The following is a 20,160-nucleotide window of genomic DNA, read 5'->3' as shown; positions in this document are numbered from 1 at the left end:
GTATTCATTTAAATATAATTATTTTTACAAGCCGAACATTTTATCGATACCTGAGCAATTTAAAAGTGTGCTTTCCATCCAGGTATGACAGTCAGGGCACTATGATGGTTGTCATGATGGAGTCAACAATGACAACTTCCAACCACCTCAACGTTACCAGAACTGATGAACAATTTAGTTTTTCATCAATTACCAATAAATCAAAAGAGGAGGAAGAGGAAGAGGAAGACGGAGTAGTCCCATCCCATTAGTTGAAAACGTTTTGACATACACATTTAGTTTTTAATCACATTCGCATAGACATGCCCTGAAAGTCTCCCATGACTACACGTTCCTAAAAGCTCCGCTTGGCCGCCGTCTCTCCGTCTGCTCTAAATATATACATTCTTCATCAACGTCTCTCAGCACCTCTTTCCCAGTGTGTCCTGATGTTTAACAGGGGAATACTGTGTAGATTTGAAGTCGCAGTGGGGCACTGAGAGATCAGCATGCGTTTTTCCCCGAACGGTTCACATCTATAATAAGGCTCCTCATGGCTCCCTGAGGGAGGATTTTGCGGGGAAAGATAAACTATGCCACCCAAGGTAGTTCCACAACCTTTGACCTATGTGGCACATCCCTCTCTGGCTGTCAAATCATGTGACCTGTCTCTCCACAGGCGGTAGTCACGGCTCAGCTGTTTTCCGCTGCAGCGTTTTATTGTACTTTCCCACCCATAGCGAGCACCTTGGGTTATTTGTCTACTAACTGCAAATTGATAAACCTTGCACCCCAAAATTGAGTGTGTGTGTATGTTTGCTTACATACACTGTATGTGAGAGTCTATGTGTATGTGTATTTTTGAATGGGTCCTTGTGGCAACAAATGAAAAGAAGGATTTCCGTGTTATCAATCAAGTTTGACCAACGGGGCCAGCCGTCGATGTATTTCACATTTTGTCAGTTTAATGTCTAAAATATAAAGCCGTCAAGCCATTAGCTGTTAGAAATGTTCTCATGATTGATGGAGAGCGAAAAAGCTCCATTTTTATTTATAGCTAGCTTTTCTTGAATGCCATGTAAGGAGGTGCGTCTGCATTGTTGCTGCAAATCCAAAAGACAACATTGTTGCCAGAGAATATTCACACAGAGCTTCAGCCCGCTATGGAGCTCGAGAGACCATTGTACATCAGTGTAGGCTATGAACATCACCTTTTGCATGAAGTGAAATGAAGATCAGATAACACTGTCTGACTTTCCCACACTACAGACCATCTGCTGATGAGGCTACGCTAGTGCTACCGCTACCGCTAACAGGCCTATGATATCATAGACGGTCTATAAGAACCGGCCGTAATCACTGTGGAGTCACTGTGTACAACTACTACAATTGATAGTTTTTAGTTAAGACCTTTTTTAAATTATTCATCCAAGCACATCTCCTTGTGATGCCTTCACCATCATTTCCTTCAGCACATGCACACCTGGAAGCTGCCCTTAACACACACATTGGCCTCTGACCAGCTCTGCTGTAATATATGGGGGTTTAGAATACCGTTGATGAGGGAATGTAGACGTGTCGGTGTGTTTCCCACCCACATTTCTCAGTCAGTCTGCGGATATGAGCAGGCGACTTCACAGATAACAAGCCTGCATCTCTGAACTTGATGCTACCGCTACCCTGCTTGGATTGTAACACAGAACAGAGCATTAACGCCAGAGGAGACATGGTTGTGCATTCACATTTGCATAATTAGGGTTCACATAAGCAAATTCTTGGCAGATACACTGTGTGACTCTTCCTCTTGTCTGAACCATGAGAATTTCTGACAAAAATGACAAAGTCTTGCCTCAACGCTGAATTACATGTGTTGAGCTTTGATTTTCTATGACTAAATGACTGTTGTACCGGTATGTCAGTTGCCTGCAGTTTATTTCCAATGGGAGTTCGGTTACATGTGTTTACATTTGGTCACTGCCTTCGGTGTTTGTGTCCTGCTCATGTGTCCACGCACTGTATTTTACATCACACCTACAAAATGAGGCCATATGAGACAGAAACATATGAAACACATATGAGGATTCCACTTTGCCCTTTTCCCAAGTAAAGTAAAGTTCACGATCTTGACTCCATACAGGGTATGAGAAAAACGTAACCTCTCGAGGGTCAGCCAGTCCAGTCCAATATAATCTGATGTCTTACTCCAATAACCACAATGAGAAAAAAACATGTTGGGAGCTTGTTTGTGTTCTACTTTGGACCAAAGCCGGTGGAACTGCTTGCGTAGGAGGAACAGGGCTCGTCGTTACCTTGCTGAAATTGCCGGCAATACAGGAACTGACACATTTGGTAACCTTATCATTAATTTACCTGTAAACCAGTTATAACCTGAGATAAAACCACTAAAAGCTTTAAGTTTAACATTTCTAAACAGTAACCTGAGGATTCTTTGAAGGGTAATTCGGCAGAATACATTTAATGTAGTATTTAGGTTTGTACAATATTCATTTTCTTCAAATAAGTACGATGTTTTACTTGTTTGAACATGGCGTACATTTTTTTTGTGAATACTAAAAAAGTACTTTATCTTTTTCCATCCTGCTGAATCGGTTAAATGCTTTGGTACCATGGACAGTGTTACATTTGTTCTCCCACAGCGCCTCTGTGATGAAGGGCTTCCTCAAGCACTGTGGAGAAAATTCACACCGTCTCCTCCGTCACCAGAAAGTGTTACAGATGTGTGAAAAAGATTCGACAGATGACAGTAAAAACAATAATACACTGAGAATAATGGTAAACAATGTGGAAGTTGAGAGAAAGCAGCGGCCGTAATAGATGTTGTCTCAGACCTGGGGGGCGAATTACGATGTGCTGCAGAGAAATGTTGGCGGATATGCCTGAACTCTGCTCTCCGCGGCTCATCAGACTTCAGAGAAATGCTGATTTCAAAGGGCCGGCTCTTAAATGGTCTTAAGTGGAGTTACGCTGTAGAAAAATGTCATGTCATAATAGGTTTATTCTAAAGTTCTAATTTATTGTGAAAACATATATTTTAAATGCAGACAAAGTCATATTATGATAATAAGGTTAGTGTGTATATTATTTTACAAATTAAAATGACGAACAATTTCATTCAAGGCAATTGTTGAAGCAACATTGAAGAAAAAGCAATATTCTAATCACACTGGAAAGTTGTTTCACATATGAAAAATAAATAAGATTGCATAAGCTGAACCTGTGGCTCAGTTTATGCTGATGCTTAGATATTTTCAAGTATTGAGGTAATATTTTAAAGTAAAAGTAGCAATACTGCAATTTAGAAAATCTTAATTACAAGTCCTGTATTTAACAAGTAAGTGAAGTATCAAACGTACTCATGATGCTCATGATGCAGAAACATGGCCCCTGTGAGTGTTAAAGTACCTTCTAGGTCTACTTTTGCTTGATTGTTATTACTGATGCATTTTGTGCAAGTTCCTATTTTGCCGTTGGTCGAGGTACAGCTAAATATAAATATGTTTTATACTGTTGGGTTGTGTTACTCGTAGTAATGCATTGAGCTCATTATTGTATGTAAAATCTTCAATAACTTGAAACTAAAGCTGTCAATTACATGAAGCATAGCAAAAGGTACTATATTAGCAACTTTATTAAAACGTTGCATATTCAGATTATTTTCTCATGTGGAACTATCAAAACGATTTTGGTCGCACCTCAGATGGTGAATAAATGATGAAACTGTGCGCCACCTTTGACAGGGTAGTCAGAGTGGTTCAGAAGTAGATGCCTGCAGGGTTTCCCTTCCTTGCAAAAGGAAATAGCTGGGAAGTCAACTGTCCACCAAATTAATGATGCTTGTCTGTTAAATGCCCTCAGATAACCAGGCAACAAGTACACAATCCGCTTGGTCCTGCATCACAGTGGAATGACTCATTAAACGGGGATCATTGCGAGCCTTTTGTTCGTGACGTCTTCCAAAATGAGCCGTGAATGATGATGCGAATTAACAAAGATGTACTGCATTCTTTTCTCTGCTGTGGAACAATTGGGATTCATTGCTGATAAATGATGACATTCATCTCCTTTTCTCTGCCTCTTTTGCACGTTTTGCTCTGTCTCGTCTCTCGGTCAAACATAAGGGATGCGTTTGTATGGAAACAGTGATCAATCGCGTTACCCATGAACCCTTTCTCCGCTGTGGGGTTAGGGCCACATTGAACGCTCGGCCATGATGGATCTGAACACATTCCACCCTTCCCCCGCCAGAGCTGTTTAGGCTAACAGCTGTCGGTTTGATAGAGAACAAGTGTCTTGTGGGATATGTGGTTTCTATGACGGCTGGAAATACAAACTCGTTCATCCTTATTTCTCTCCCTCGACAACGGCATTGCCTTTGACTCTCCTCTTTCATTTAAAAAGACTGATCACTGCAGGCAGCTCAAACCTCGTTCGTCTTTTTGAGCCTGTGTTTGTTGAAGCCGATTGTTGATGGTGTGCATGTTTAGGCCTGGAGCTGAATGTCTGTGGGGGGGTCACCTCACAGTCAGAGATATGGGGGACCAAAACATATGTTGCTGAAGGAATCACAGAGCGGTCAACTCCTGGGTGAGGTTAATTAAGCGGGTGAGTCTTTCGTGGCTTCATATACATCCGTGTGTAATAACAGCCTGCACTGACTTGTGTGAACGCCCGGTGCATCCACAGCTGTATATCTGCTTCTCACACACTGGATGTTTCAGTCCTAACATAACCTGTTGCGAAAGTACAATTAGACTAACAAAAGCATTGCCACAGACCTGTTTATAGCCAAACAGTTTCAACCAGAGGCTCATGAAGGTTAATAAAGACCATTGATAGCTTAACATTTTTACTGGTCAAAATGTCCTACAGGATTTTTCTTTTTGCAGTGTTTAGTTTATCCATGTGGATTTGTTGGCTGTCACTTTTAATTTGCACATCACACAAGAATTTGCATCTTCACACTTTGAGTGTCACAACTTGTACTTGTAATGGTAACTTTGTGCTTGCTTTAAAGCATAAAGTCAGCATCTATACTGAATAGTTGCCCACACATTCCTATATGCTTTGGGTCTTTCTTTAGCGTTGTTGGTGTGCGTGTGTGTGTGTGTGTGCACTTGATCTTTCAGCCTCAGGTCCATGTTCACATATCCTGAGCAGGAAACATCATGTTAGCATCTCCTTCCCTTTGCTTTCTTTTCATTCTGTGACTTTTTTCAGGAAACCAAAGAAATTACACACAACCTTGTACTCCTATCTTTACGAGGACACTCATTGACATAAAGCATTCTACAGCCCCTTACCCTGAACATGACCATCACAACTAAATGCTTGACTCCTACCCTTAACCTAAAAATAAAACGTAATTTTAACATGAACATTAAAACCAAGTCCGAACCTTCAAACAGGCCTTTGAAGATCTGTCCCCACTTTCTATAAATGTCCTCACTCTGAAGGTCTAAAAATCAATTGGTCCTCACAAAGATAGCTCAACAAGTGTAGACGCGCACACACACACACACACACACACACACACACACACACACACACACACACACTTCCCTGTGTGGTTTTGCCACATGTTCAGCCAACATGTTTCCTATTAACTTCCATTCAGCTGGCTGGTATTAAGTTGTTCAAAGATGTATAGTCGAGAGCCTCAAATCACACCGGATTACCCACAACCTCCAAGACCAAATCAACCAGGATATTTGTTGTCCAACCTGGTTATGTTCTCTGTCTCAGCTGATTTGAGTTGAAGGCTGCTGTGTCCTGAGTGTTGTTTTTCGTGTGGTCACTATTTTACTACTTTGTCCTGTATTTTGGGTGTTTAGTTGACCATTACGTTCAGTGCAGGTGCACAGTAGGTCTCGAACAACAATTGCAAACAGCAGAGTGTTAAGTTTGAAGTCACTCAGTTACAAATTGTGTTGTTCCCTGAATGTGGAGAACAAAGAAGTCAGATGCAAAAAGGTGGAGCAGGAACAGACAACAGGTACACTTGGCTGAGCTTAGTCTCCTAAAATATACATTCCCAGACAACAAAACTACATCGTTAATTATGTTTGGACAGAAACGTATTTTCTCCTGGATGCCGCTTTTACTAATTGTAAGCCAAAACAAGATCTTTTTTTCAATTCACAGCCATGTACTTCAAACTGAGAAAATATATTTCCCTCAAAACGTAATTGAAAATACAGTTTAGTTGGATGGGGATTTAATTTTTAGGAGACACCATTGGGTGGCTGGATGCAAAGGCTATGAGCGTCATAACATAAATGATCAATCTGGCGGGGAATCAGTGGAAATGATACGGTTATAGACTGAAGGCCTAATGACGGAAATGGAAACAGTTGAGCAGGTAAATGAGAGAGTCAGGTGGGAAAGTCTAGCCTTTGGCATGCTGTACAACGATGAACCTTATGGAAGTGCTTTGCTTAAAAGTCAAACACTCAGGCTTTTGACAGTCCATAAGTTCAACACCATCAGTTTGATTTTAATGAAAGATGAATGAATGAAGATGATGCATCAGCCAAAGAGTTCCTGCATCACCTTTTGTCCTTTATGTGCTGACTGAAAGCACACACCGTTTGACCTATTGTACTGTGTAGCATAATAATTGTGTCGTGGCAGTACACTTACACACACTTCATATATCCTTGGCTGTCTCCTTGAACTCTGTGTGAGGTCCTGTACCATTTGTGTCAACATTTTCTCTGCTGCTTCATCTGTTGATACGTATCTTCATCAATCTGTGCTTTTATTGTTCTCCATTGGGCAGCGTACGTCTGATTCGGACTCTAATCAGCCCACTGGACTTATTTTATTGGTCACAAATGGCTCGTTTTATTTTATTTAGTTTTATTAAGAATATTTCACACACTGACCTGAGGCCTCGCTCTCGTTGTACAAACCTCTAAATTGCTCTGCTGCCCTGGATCAGAGCAACATGTCAGTAAAAATACGTACCGATAAACATTCTGTACGTATGTCGGCCACCTCCATCATGGTCGGGTCTCAGCTGAGTAAGCACAGTGTAGAAATCCCATAATCGTTTCTGAATGTGCCCAAAACGGCCAAACATGCAACCCCTGCCCTCTAAACTGCTTGGTCCACGTCCAAAACCATGTCTCATGTTCCGTGTATATATCCACACGCAGGTCAGAGGTAAGAACTGTACCGTGAAATGAATCCGCTCTCCATAGTTCTACTTTATTAGAGCTGACAGCTTTATGACGCTACATGGGCTCCCTGGTGCTGTGGACGAGTAATGAACCAGCACAAATGAGTACTTCTGAAACCTCAGGTGTTGGAATATCATACAGGGATGTTAATGGCCATTACATGTGCCTTTCCTCTTCGCTCCATTCTGGAAAGAGATTTGCGGAGCAGGTTTCAGTTCTAAGGTGGAAAATGTCAAGTGATAGTCCTGTTGAATTATTCATCAGGCCTCACAGTGGTTGTTCCGTTGCAGTGCTAGACTGTTTGCGTGAGGTTTTGGCCATGTGAAGCCTCTCTGCTTGAGCTGGATTATACTGGTGGACCCAGAGCAGGAAGTCTGGTCTCCTGTGATTTATTTCTCTCCGTGGAAAGAGAGGTTGCACGGTCTGTAGCACAACTTAGCCCACCTGTCTATGGTGGGGTGCAGCCACTTTTTATTACCATCAAAATGAGAACGTAACTCCATATGACAGTCACTGAAAGAAAGAAATTTCTTCTCCTTGGTATTTTCCACTTCAAAGCTGCATCAAGTGACACTTGAGGTATTACCATTAAACCAAATGACTCCCTGTAATGTGAAATAGCTCGCTCATACTGCTGAAACCACTAAGAATCAACAACAGGAGTTTGACACCGGGGCTTCTTGCTGAAACGACGGATGCTGTCGTTCTTCTTGGGAGGACAGTCAATTAACTTGCCAGAAAAAAACGTTTGGTCTTTATTTTGATAAAAAGAACAAATAATTCAGACAGTGTTATGTTTCTCTTTGCTGTTGCAGATTAATAGCATATAAACGTAACTTCTAGGAGACAGTGTGACCTCATAGACTGTGTGGTTCTCACCAACAGCTCCGTACCAAACAGCTTACAGTCAAACAGAACGCAGAGAGGAGGTCGTGTGGCTCAGGCTCTAGCTGTTTGGTGACACCAGGAAGATGCTTGACATCCTGAATTCATTTTCTTTATATATGTTGACGTTATATGTGTATTGTTTTTGTCATTTGGATTGTCTATACTGTAATTCTATTGTGTTCACTCTGTACACGTGACATTTATTGCATGTCTGGAGTTCTTATCCGACGTGAAATTTGTGATATTTGGTTGTATAAATAAAATGAACTCGATTGAAAGCCAAAACAAACCGGTCCCTGGTGAAGAAAGTCTAACATCATCTTACTCCGGTGTCGGAATAACAAGTTGAAGCTAAAAGGAAAGGAAATACTGGAATAGGGTGGGCAGATACTCGACGCCACAGGGATGCTCATGTTGCTCCATGTCTGCTGGATGTGTCAGTAGATATTTGTTTGCGAACAGGACAGCCATCACAACTTGATAAGCCCAACACCCAATTAGTGTTAAAACATCTCTGGCCCCTAATGAGTAACTAAATGTTGCTTTAAATCAATTAACTATACAAAAAAACAACAACACAGTTTTTGACAGATGAAATACAGACACACTGACTTTATTTCATAATACTTTATTTAAAAAGTATCACAGTGAAAATAGAGCCTCTTGGTTTATAAAGAGTGACAATACATCTCACGTATATGAAGAATATGTGTCGGAAGCTGCCTCAAAAGATATATATTTCACATTGTCTCAGGGTCCAAAGTAGAAGACGTGCACACATTTTGAGTGATTTATTAATATACGATCAATGCGAACCTGAATTTGTTTTTGGTCCAAATAATAAACAAAAACTTTCTGTAAATGCACAATGATAAAAGAGTCTGTAATTGTCTGACGCTAATTAGTCACACTAAATATTCTAATAATTATCACGTTTTATATTAGAAAGGTTTAAGTTTACAGAAATAACAACATAATCTCTTTAAAGTATTTTGGGAATAGATGGCGGTTTTGTCATGAATTTACAAAATGAATAAAATTAGACTTTTATCTTTGCATATCAGTGTGTCTGGAAACTGTAACGTTTTAACTTATTCAGCAATGTGTTTAAACAAATGAGTATAATCATACAAAATGAGTGTCCATTAACTTCTATTAGTTTAATGGGAAAAGACTGACACTTATAGGTTATTGCACCATTAGCTGCAAATTGATATGAGTATCACCTGTGATCAGGCACTCAGCAAACAGAACAGAACATAGACCTTAGAAATGACCACAAACGACAGGACTTACATTACAATTTCGGGGAAACAAATGTTGCGGCATGGCAGCAGTTGAGTGGAAGTGGAAAGAAAGCCCGTGGGTTGCTGGGAGTGTCCAGATTGAAAGCACATGTTGGTCGCTGGGATCTCAACTCAAACGTGTTACGTTTTGGCTCAGTGGCTCTATTGACACATCGTACATCAACCTCAGTAAAACTATAAAAAAATCGAGTGTTCAATGGAGGCGACCGGTGGGCCGAAGAGCTTCCTGCCACATGTCACACAATGACGGCGGCTTTTGTCACTGTGTGTTGACCGTAACAGATTTTGTTCTGTTCACCGTTGTGACACCTCAGATTGGTTGATAAGGAAACAATACGGAGAAACAACAACAAAGAAGAAGGACTATATTTGATTTGCTATTTTTCTTTATAAACGTTAAAAAAATGATTTAAAAAAAGTAATTCAGTGTTGAATACTGTGGAGTAACAAACATTACACGTGTATTGCATGACATCTTAAAAATGAAGCTTAATACTGTTTCTTACATCTTAAGGGCTAGCCTTCATTTAGTAGCTACTGCCTACTGTACATTGCATTAAAAAGCATTTAGTAAGATTATACACAATATAAAAATAAAACAATTACATTTAAATTGACACATCTGATAATAAAGTGGCTCAAATATATATAAAAAGACTAATTGAAAACTTTCTTTTTGCCACAGTGAACATTTCCATTGTGATATTTATCATCACCTGTTTCATGTGACAGTTATTTAGCTTTTCATTCCTACCAAGGACGGGTGTCGGTATGAAAATACTGCAGTTGAATTGCTCTGCTGTCATGATATACATTCACAATTAGTCCGTTTGATGAGTTGAGACAATGACAATCTTCTACTCTCTTTTTCTAACAATGAATGAAATGGAGAAGTCATGATTTCACAGGTTTCTTCACGTTACATGTGTTACTCTTCAAATATTTGGTCTCTGTTTACTGATATGTTCAGTAACAAAAAGTATGCATTGATAAGTGTTTCATTCCCTCGTAGTGTTTATCAGTACACCATGGCCTTCACATAAAATCTAACAGCGCTTCAAATATTTTGTGACTGGTAAAAAACATAACATAGAGGTCAGAATATCACATTCAGAATCTTGCATATAATAAACAGTGAAATATAATTATGCCAATGGCTCTGACCCCTTATACTGAATATATATATAGCACCTCAAGATCAGTGCTCGTTTCTTCGCAGTGTGTTTGAGCTTCCGTCTGTTTTGTTCCTGACGCTGGAGCGAGCGTGACGATAATTCAAGATACTGTTGTGACACGGCCTGCCCTGATTGGTCACTGCTTGTGAGGGTGTAACCCCACTGGACAGCCTCTGTTACTGCCCCATGACCCCTCAGTCAGGGAGTAATGCCACTTTCACTTGTTATCAGTGGAAACTTTTCATTTAACACCTCCATCCGGGGTAGGCTTTTTGTTTTTCTTAGGAAAGTATAAGATCTAGATTAAAAAGTAGAAACATGTTGACAGTAGTCACTCTTTAAAAACGGTTTATGTTGAGATATTACTATGAATTCAACTTGGGTGGATTGGTGTTTGTAAATGAAACACGTCTTTAATAATTAACATATACTGTAGGGCAGCCAACAAAAATCCCGATCGTAATTCCTTCTCGGAGATCGATGTGAATATTTTTTTTCCCATGACGTGAAAGTGGCATTACCCACAAAGCCTTGCCTGAGACAGAAAGCTCAAATAGTTTCTCTCTGGCTGTGTTAAGTGAGAAAATACTATATACAGACGCACATTTAGAGTTAGTTTATATGTTGCACATCCAAACACACACACACACACACTTTCTCTGTCGTGCTCAGCACTCACACACATATATCTGGCATTAGCATGCGTCTCGCCACCTCGAGGTATAATTGCACTTGGTGCTAACATGGAGAGTTGGAGGGGACTGCGTGGGTGTCCAGAGGGATCGGTGGCGGTGCTTGAGACGGCGCAGTTTGGCGGTGAAGTGCTGGTTCTGCAAGCGGTCCAGAGAGGGTGGACGGGTACATACAGCGTGTTTACATACATCCATAGCAGTGACAGGTAGGTATACAGGTTCGACTCCGGAACGCCATGCCTGACGACATACATGTCTTCCCCTTGTGTTTAGTATTTCTTGTTATTGCGTCTTCTAGATTTCTTCACCCTGGAGAGAGACACAGATGGATAACGTGCATGTTAGCCTGAAAAGACAATAAGGTCATTGTGTCCATTCTTTTGCTGGACCAGATGAGGGAATCAGTACTGGGCAAAACCAGTAGATTCACTGAAAATGTTGTTGTGGAATTAAATCGAATCTAATGATTAAACATGATGTCCTGCATAACTATTAAAACCCCACAAATGTCAGTTGATAATTAACCCAATAAACCCAAACTTTCCTAATATTTCCACTCACTTTCCCTTTAAAATGACTCCCAAACCTCCTCGCTGAGACTTAGTGCCGTACATAAATGTAGCGCAAACTACACTAGAGAAATGCTGCCGTGGTACATAATCCAGGCAAAGAAAATGTGTAGCGTATAAATGTAATTTCTAGGAGACAGGGTTGCTCATGCACATCTGTTCGCATCAGAGCAGACAGGGACATGTCGGGGGCCTCAGTGTGTTGGCGGTTTTGATAGGTGAACAGATTTATATGTAACTGTAACGGAGCATGAAAGAAGGTGATGCTGGACAAAGACAAGCCGTACTATCAAGAAGGTCTGTCTATATAACCGGTGAGTAAGAAAAGGTCATGTTGCGATTTGGATCTCTACATACAATGTGTGCTGTGCCACATGCTGGCTTCAATAAGCCGCGATAAGACTTGATTTTAAAAGCACTTCTGTGTGTTCTACACTAACGCGGTAAATATAGATCCTCAGAAATTACTTTATTGTTTGTTTTCACATTGTACTTCAAGTGTTTATGGTGTTTTAAGAAGCAGACATGCAGCCTGGTGATAATCACCACCAGACATGTTGGGAGCATTTTTTTTTTTTATGAGGAATGCACACATTTTAACTGCTCGGCTCATTAAAAATTGAATGAGCTGCTGCAGTTTTTTTTTTTTTACTATGAATAGTTTTTACCCACAATGCTGCAATCCGACCGGGACAACTCTGATGCTGATGTGCAATTAGTGATGATAATTGTATGGAAAATGCCTCTTTAAAAAAAGCCATGTTAAAAATACAATAAATGCATGGATGTGGTGCATTCACTGTGAGCGAGCTGAGGGGGTAAAATTGATGAACATTTGATTACTCTGCAGCTTTCTAAAGTCACAGAAACATGCTTATGAGAAAAAAAGGAAGCAGACAAACCAGTGGGCAGATTCATCACTATTCTTTCTTCACGCTAATTATTTCACAGATAATAACTCAGCTGCTTACATCAACCATGTCAGCGATTTCAGAGAGAATATATGTGTCTGCGCAAAGAGAGTAAGGGGCTTTTCCTCTTACTTGTTAATGGCGTTCTTTAAGTACTGCTGCAGCCATTTGGTCTCCGGGTTGATGCAAACCTCCCTGTTGCTCTTCAGCTTGGCACTGTTGGAGAAAAAAATGTGAGGGATTAGACGCCACGTTCGGAGCATTTCTGCTAAATGTCTTCGCTTACATGTTCATGTGAATCAGAGGAGCAGAGATCCAGAGAAAGCAAAGAATTTCAGCCTAATCCAAACTCGCATGAAATAAATCAGGGTCAAAGACTACTGGAGAATATCTTCACTTCGGGGCTTCCTTTCGTAGCTGAACGTCCGGTGATGTTGGACAGAAGATAGATTCTATCTATTTTATTAGCTGCGTGGTCAACCGGTGTGTAACAAGACCTCACAGCAGCCTCAAGGACAACATTTGGCAGTTTAATTAACCCAGATTCTAAGAGAAGCTCCTTAGCTTGGCTCTATTTATTTCTCATGTAAAGGCATTTTAAGGACAACATGTTTAGCTCAGCAGCTATGAGTCAGAGATGTAAATAAAGTTCATTATTATAGTACTTTAAAATTGATGATTGTTGAACATTTTCCAAAGCAGGTTTTTTTCTTTTTTTAAATCTGACACTGTAGCCCCCCTCAGATAAAAAAGATGATTGAAAACTAATATAATAATGTATTTTATTTTTCATGAAGGCCCACTTCAATAAAAGCTCAACTTTATCTCCAAAAAACCCACAAAAATCTTACAGCACATCCCAGTTTAAACCAGAGGATTATTACTTCTAACAAGCTGTCACCTTAACATCACGAGTCAAACAATCACACTGGTGCTTCTAAATTTAAAGCTAACCTGCATTATTTTTTAACTTACATATCATAACGTAAAATAGAAATATCTGCTCTGTTTAGGGTCGGATTCCTGCTGAATGAATCAAAGGACTTTGATGGTAAAATGAGCACAATATGTCAGGATAATATCTGATATAGTTTATGAAGGCTGAGCTCAGAAACACCTCCGCTAAGCTCCAAAAGCCTCGGCACATCCTACAACACATCCGAGCTGAAAAGCGGAGGATTACTGCGCCTAACAAGCTGTCACCCTCCGGTCGACAGTGAGAAATCACAGCTTTCTGTTTCCACTCAGGGACGGCTGGAGGGGAGGCTCTCATCGCCAATCACACTTGTAAAGCTGTCCCTACGCTGCACACCAAACGCCGTAAAACCGTATTTTGATGTAGAGTTTTTAGGGGAGAGCGTTTTGGTCAGGCTGGTTTAAAAGACACTGAATTAGGGGACACACCTTACATTGAAAGAACTGCCACAATTATTTACAAGACACTGGAAAACAGCTAAAGCTCTTGGTATTGGTACACACCTTTTTAATTAAAAGTTAAAATACAATTTAAACAGTGAAAATGTAAATTCTCCTACGAAAATTTGATTTTAACACTCAGATGTTGATCGATATTTTCTCTTCAGGATCAAATTTGCAGCTTAAGACTGAAGCCGGAGGAGCTGCAGCGATTTCAAAATGAGAACACTTGTGCGTTCAAGCGAGTGATGACCTGTTGATGGAGAGCTCAGCCAAATATCTAGGAGAGGATTTGTTCTGTTATCAGACGCTGCTGGGAGAGTGATCAGATCTGTTGGGGCGAAGGGGAGGACGGGCAGTGGGGTCCCGCCCCCCCCCCCCTCCAAACATGTGGATTCCACACCTCGGTGGCAAAAGGTCGTGTATGAGAGTTAACAACTCAGGAGGTGTCACGCCTCACTGTTCCTCCCTCCATCTCTCCGTCACACGGCTCTGCAAATTAAACGCGTGCCTCCTCGCTGCTCTCTCGTCAGTGCGCTCTGATTCAATTTAAACCCCCACACTCTCCTCCTCAGTCCCTCGCTACCATTTAATACCCCACCTCCCCTATTCTTCACCCCATTTAGATGCACACACGCGAGCAAATGAGCAAATGGCCCCTAAACTTAAAAGAGCAGTTCAGGAGCATCAATCCAGGCATCAGCCCCATACTCATCCGCTCAGGAGCTCTCTGCTGTTTTGATGTTTCTCCCTTCATCCTGTTTATCTGTCTGCTTGTCTGGATGACCAACTGAGAGCCTAAACCCTAATTGACTTGGCTGGAATTTGAGTTCCAGAAGCAGCAGGTAGTAATTACTTCACAGCAAGTTAATACCAACAGCATGCTGGGACGGGTGGATGGGGTGAAGCGGGGGTAGGATGAGGGCGCACGGTGGGGCAGAAGGGTAAGGGGGGGACAGCGGGTATAGTGTTACTGGCTTTCTTTCATCTGCCTCAATAGAGATATCAGAGCAACTCTGCAAGCTCCTCGTCTGAATGACTTCTTGACTCCTCCGGCAGTTTTCTGGAGGAAGTTTAAAGGGAGGTTGTGTCCCGGCTGGAGCGCTGTGTGTCCTCTTTGACCCTTTGCCATTCGCTCACCCCTTCTAACAGTCATTAGCCCCCTCCCGTTCTGGCAGAAGCCCCTCTTGCCTTTTGGCTGTGAGGCTTCTGCTGCACAGTTTTCTATAGCGAACAAATGAATGAGGCCTTTTAGTTAATGTGTTTCAGACTGGTGACAACATACTCCATGTTGCTGGGCAGGGAAATAAAAAAAAAAGTGGATAAGGGATACAAGAGGTCACCAGAAATACAAAGGTAATCACTCTGACCCTTAATTATTGCTTCCTTAGCAAAACATGAATGTCCGCATGAGCTCAAGCCGTTACCGCTTTCCTCTTTCTGAGAGGACCATGTTGTTTTAAACTCAGGCCTCTCATTAGGAAAATAAAAGTAGAAAATGAACACCGTAAACTCACACTCTCACTATATCGGCACTGTTTATACTTATATTTACGTAGTGTACATTTGTTTTAACATACCAAATAATGGTGAAAAGTGAGGGAAATAAAACGTAAAGACATTAAACAAAATGAGGATAATAAAACACCAGGCTTATGACAATGATTAGATGTCATGTGACACCTTTATCAATAACAAAATGGAAAGTAAATGGTGTAAACTCAACAGAATGGTGTTGTATTGACACCTTTTCCAGCTGACACATTTCAATGCATTTTGAAGTGAATGTATGTGTGCATATGCGTGAGAGTATTGTCTCTCCATTATCATTTAAAAAAGGAAAAGTCAGATTCTTGTTGGATGTTTTTTTCATTAGGATAATTACAGAATTAATTAATTAATTATCTTATTATTAATGAACTAATCCAATTGAATCATATTTTTATGTCTGAAGGATTTCTGTAGCAAACATGTAAATATGTAGAGTTTACATATACGCTTTTATTATTCCTTACACCCTACTGCTGTTAAATGAACCGTTTCCCTGCATATCAGCATGAAGACGTTCGGGGTCGGAGGTCACACTCACTCACAGGCACAGCAAAGATATCAAATCACCCAGCGAGGATCAGACACAAAACAGGCTGTCATAAAAAAGCCAACTATTTAATACTAACTCATGGACTTCCAGTAAAACAAAGACCCTAAAGTCCCTAAAAGTTATTTGTCAAAGAGTTGGAGTATAGTTGGAGAGCGTCCATGGTCTGAAGGCAGCGCTGACTCTGACCAACACAGCTATTCAAATGCACCAACATCTAAAAGAAGGAACTTGCGTGACAGAATCCTTAATATGATTAGCAATCGTTCACACATTAGGAAATACACTTCTTTAAGTTAATCACCACAGTCATTTCACAATCGTTCACTTACATGACTTGGAAGGGGCAGTTGGGTGTGTGGAGGAACTTGAGCTCTTTGATGGACCGCTGAGGGACCGTGTTGAGGGTGGAACGACACCAGCACCGCTCCACCAGACTGATGGGCTTTGCTGCAAAAACACAAAAAGGAATGTCACAAATTTAGCATTAGCGGTAAAACTAAAAATAATAAACTACACAACAGGACATTTTTTATAAAGTTAAGTTAAATGATTCACTTTGTTTCAAGCTTAGTTAACACAACCTAACCTTAAACACGTCTTCGCCCTAAAATGTATTGTTATATGTTATGTTGACATGCATTTTGTCCCCATAAGAAAGGTGGGTCCCCACAAAGCGTGAACAGATTTATGTCCCCACAATGTGAGTAACACACACACACACACACACACACACAACTGCTGCATTAAACTTATTATTTTTTTATGTAAAAACTGTGTAGTACTTCAGTAAGTGTAGCAGAACTCTGACTTCCTTATAGATGACATTGTTAACTTGAGGAAGAAAACCTATTTTGAGGTTTTTGGAAGTTTTGATGATATTTAAGCATTTTAGGTTTTTTAAATGCAAATGTATTTTTCCTCATTGTGGCATTTCACAAAGAATCAACTCAATATATCAACTCAATATTTGATAATTCAGCGGTTCAGAAGTAGATAAAGTGACTGTTTTATGTTTTTTCTCTATTAACAATTTAAACATTTAATTGTTCTTGAAACAGAGATGGGGTCATTTTTGTTAAAGTGAGTTATTTAGTTCATGTGAGGATTTAAATATTAACATCAACTTAACTTATATTACAAGACAGTAGCTTCTACTCCATTTCACTTAGGACTAAATGCATGACTTTCCTCAGCGGACAAATGGAAAGCGTGCGTTATCTACTGTTACATGGCTTTATAAAGCATGGGAGGGTATGAGTTTACCTGCTATTGCTCTGAACAACATGTTCATTAAAAGGAGATTAGCCCTTTCTGACCAGTCACACACTCACACACATGCAGAATTTCAGCTTTTCACTCCGAGAGCATTCAGCGCAGCCACTCTGATGGAGAAGGGTCCTCCTCATTCAATTTCCAATATTTGCCCCTTTTATGAAAGAGCACTCTGCGGCTCAGACGGCATCAAAAGCCTCTGAGGAAATCACCTCAAGTACATTCTTAAAATGATTACAAATCACCACTGGGCCTCCGTGGAGGCTTGTGGGGGTCCAGAGGACCACAGATGCACACGAATAACTCCAACTGCTAACTGATTGTAGTTTTGAACTTAATTCGCCCTTTTGAGAGATGATGGTTGTAAAAATGAAAAGTTAAAAGGTGAAGAGAAACAATTGTGCAATACAACTTTACATTATAGGAACCCATCCTAAAAGCCCTGATCTTGTAGAGTGTATTATTCCATGTATTACACAGAAATGGTTTAAAAGGGGAAACATGCTTCATTGAGGCTACAGAGTGTGTGCAAAAACTCGTTTTTTTATCAGTAAATTCCTGCCATGATACAATCAAATATGTAAAATCAAGTGAATCATGTGTAGCTAACAGACCTTTGTTCTGGGGTTAAACATATTTGCATTGATATGCATGTTTGTAATGCAACACCAGATGTCCTGCCACAAATGGCTAAATCCTCAGTAATATCAGCCTAATGATTCACACCCTTTCAGGGTCTCTTCTCATGCAAACTAAGGGATCATTATGCAGCACTCAGCACCGGGCCCAAAAGCGAGCATCTACTGCTATCACCGCCGCATTGTTTATCCCTAATTAGAAACTAATTAAAAGAAAGCAAAGGGAAAAGACAAATACACACATTTAGACCTAACTCTTTAATATGCAATTGGGGGTCTTACTGGGGCTGAAACAACAAGCTTAGCATAATGCCGGCCAGACGACTCAACACCCTGGTTGTCTCCTACTAAGGCTAACATGTGGAGGATTAATGTGGGGTCACAGTGGAAACTGCTCTCCTCCTGTAGTACATGAAGGATTTTAGTCGAAAATACTGAATATAATATAATCACTGGAAAATTTGCGACCAGATTTATTGCTCAGATAATCATATTAGAATAAAAAAGATTTCTTATTTTTTTCAAAAACTTGCAATAATAATGTAGATTGCTAATTACAGTCAATATATTGTAATTTTACTTATATACTAATAGTCAAGGGTGCAATTAACTAACTAATTAAATAATTTATTATTCTCATCACTTGTTAATCTGCTGATTGTTTTCTCAATTAATCATTTTGGCAGAAACAATTCAGAATTTCCCAGAGTCCAAGTTGACATCTTCAAGACTTTTTTCAGTCTAAAATCCAAAGACATTCAATTTGCTGTCGCAGAGAACAACAACCAAATTAATAAAACAACCAAACTTCATGTTTGAAAAGGCAAACCCTGTGACTTCTTTGCACTTTTCTTTAAAAAAATTGCTTAAAACTCTATTATCAAACTAGTTGCAGATTACTTTTCTTGCTGTAATTTTATTTCTAATTCTAATTGTTATCAATTAATCGTATAATTGTTTCAGATATTCAGTAATTATTTATTCAATACGGATAAATGATTGGTGGATCATTTAGGAATAAAAGTCTTCTTTTTGGTTACTATTTGTTGATGAGATGTTACAAAACTAAGTCAGAGCAGGTTCACAAAGTGCTGGAGTTAAACAGCCATAAGTGCAACAAGGAATATGTCTAAAACGTATCTTTTTCTGCAACCAATGAAACTCATCAACCATCAAACCATCCAAATTCAGGCGACAGATACGTGCCGACAATGTCGGAAGCCAAGCTTTGAATGAACAAGAAGTTAAAACATGAAGCCGAAGTGAATCTTCATTTAGATTTAAGACATTCACCTGATTTTCTGACTGATTCCAGAAATGTTACTTCCCACACAGCCAAGACTGAAATAGTCAAAATGCTAAAAGCCTCGACCTCCAGGAATCCCCATTTTTAAAACATCTCATAAAGCAACATTTCTTTAACCAAGAATCAGTGAAAACCCTCAAACATGACCAAACCAACAATCTCTCTGCACCATTGAAAACCTGACCCACATTCTGCCGTCCCTCTGCTGGACTCACCGTTGGAGGTCGGTACATGTGTGGCCACGGCCATCAGAGCCATCAGTGCCAGCAGCTTGACATCCATGGTGGTGGGCTAGCAGGCTGCAGGAGGGCTGCTCTCTCTGCTACAATCCAGGGCGCAACTGTGACCGCCAGCTCTGCTCTGTACCGTGTTAAGTCTTCAGAAGGGAGAGAGAGAGAGAGAGAGAGAGAGAGAGGGAGGAGGGAGTCCCATTTTCTCAGGAAGGAGGAGGCAGGGTCCCAGCATGAGAGGAGAGGAGGGGAGGAGAGGAGAAGGAGGGAGCAGCAGTGAGTTCAGTTTGGAGACTTCCTCGATTGTAAATGTGTTGGCTGGGAATCAAGGAGAAAGTCTAAGGGAAGTCTCTCTCCCTCCCTCCCTTTCTCTCTCTTTTTACTGATTTCTCTCCTTTCTTTGCCTCTTCTTGCCACCTGTCGCACATACACATGTTTTCGTTACTTTTGGGGATAATACATTGACTTAAATAT

At 40.4% G+C, this 20,160-nt stretch overlaps 1 protein-coding gene across 1 annotated transcript; it reads right to left on the bottom strand.

The window, feature by feature from the left end:
* Window positions 1–9,214: 9,214 nt before the first annotated feature.
* Window positions 9,215–19,784, bottom strand: cxcl12b (chemokine (C-X-C motif) ligand 12b (stromal cell-derived factor 1)). Its single transcript, XM_076090404.1, has 4 exons — window positions 19,672–19,784; window positions 16,570–16,687; window positions 12,856–12,939; window positions 9,215–11,552 (listed from the first exon to the last, which is right to left on the bottom strand). Exons 1-4 carry the CDS (start codon window positions 19,736–19,738, stop codon window positions 11,513–11,515), a joined length of 309 nt encoding a protein of 102 aa, XP_075946519.1. The 5' UTR covers window positions 19,739–19,784; the 3' UTR covers window positions 9,215–11,512.
* Between the last annotated feature and the right edge of the window lie 376 nt (window positions 19,785–20,160).

The sequence above is a fragment of the Anarhichas minor genome, unplaced genomic scaffold (assembly GCF_050575085.1).
Source record: "Anarhichas minor isolate MPS153535 unplaced genomic scaffold, ASM5057508v1 ptg000012l, whole genome shotgun sequence".
In the NCBI taxonomy this organism is placed as follows: Eukaryota; Metazoa; Chordata; class Actinopteri; order Perciformes; family Anarhichadidae; genus Anarhichas; species Anarhichas minor.
The sequence above is the reverse complement of the archived record's forward strand: the minus strand, read 5'-3'. Positions and strand labels throughout refer to the sequence as shown.

What these genes read in the sequence shown, in the direction of transcription:
- cxcl12b (XM_076090404.1), bottom strand. Translation starts at nt 19,738, where the DNA reads ATGGATGTCAAGCTGCTGGCACTGATGGCTCTGATGGCCGTGGCCACA. An exon ending in ACATGTACCGACCTCCAACG is followed by an intron (nt 16,688 to 19,671) that starts GTGAGTCCAGCA and finishes GTGTTTTTGCAG; the next exon opens with CAAAGCCCATCAGTCTGGTG. An exon ending in AACTGCCCCTTCCAAGTCAT is followed by an intron (nt 12,940 to 16,569) that starts GTAAGTGAACGA and finishes TTTCTCCAACAG; the next exon opens with TGCCAAGCTGAAGAGCAACA.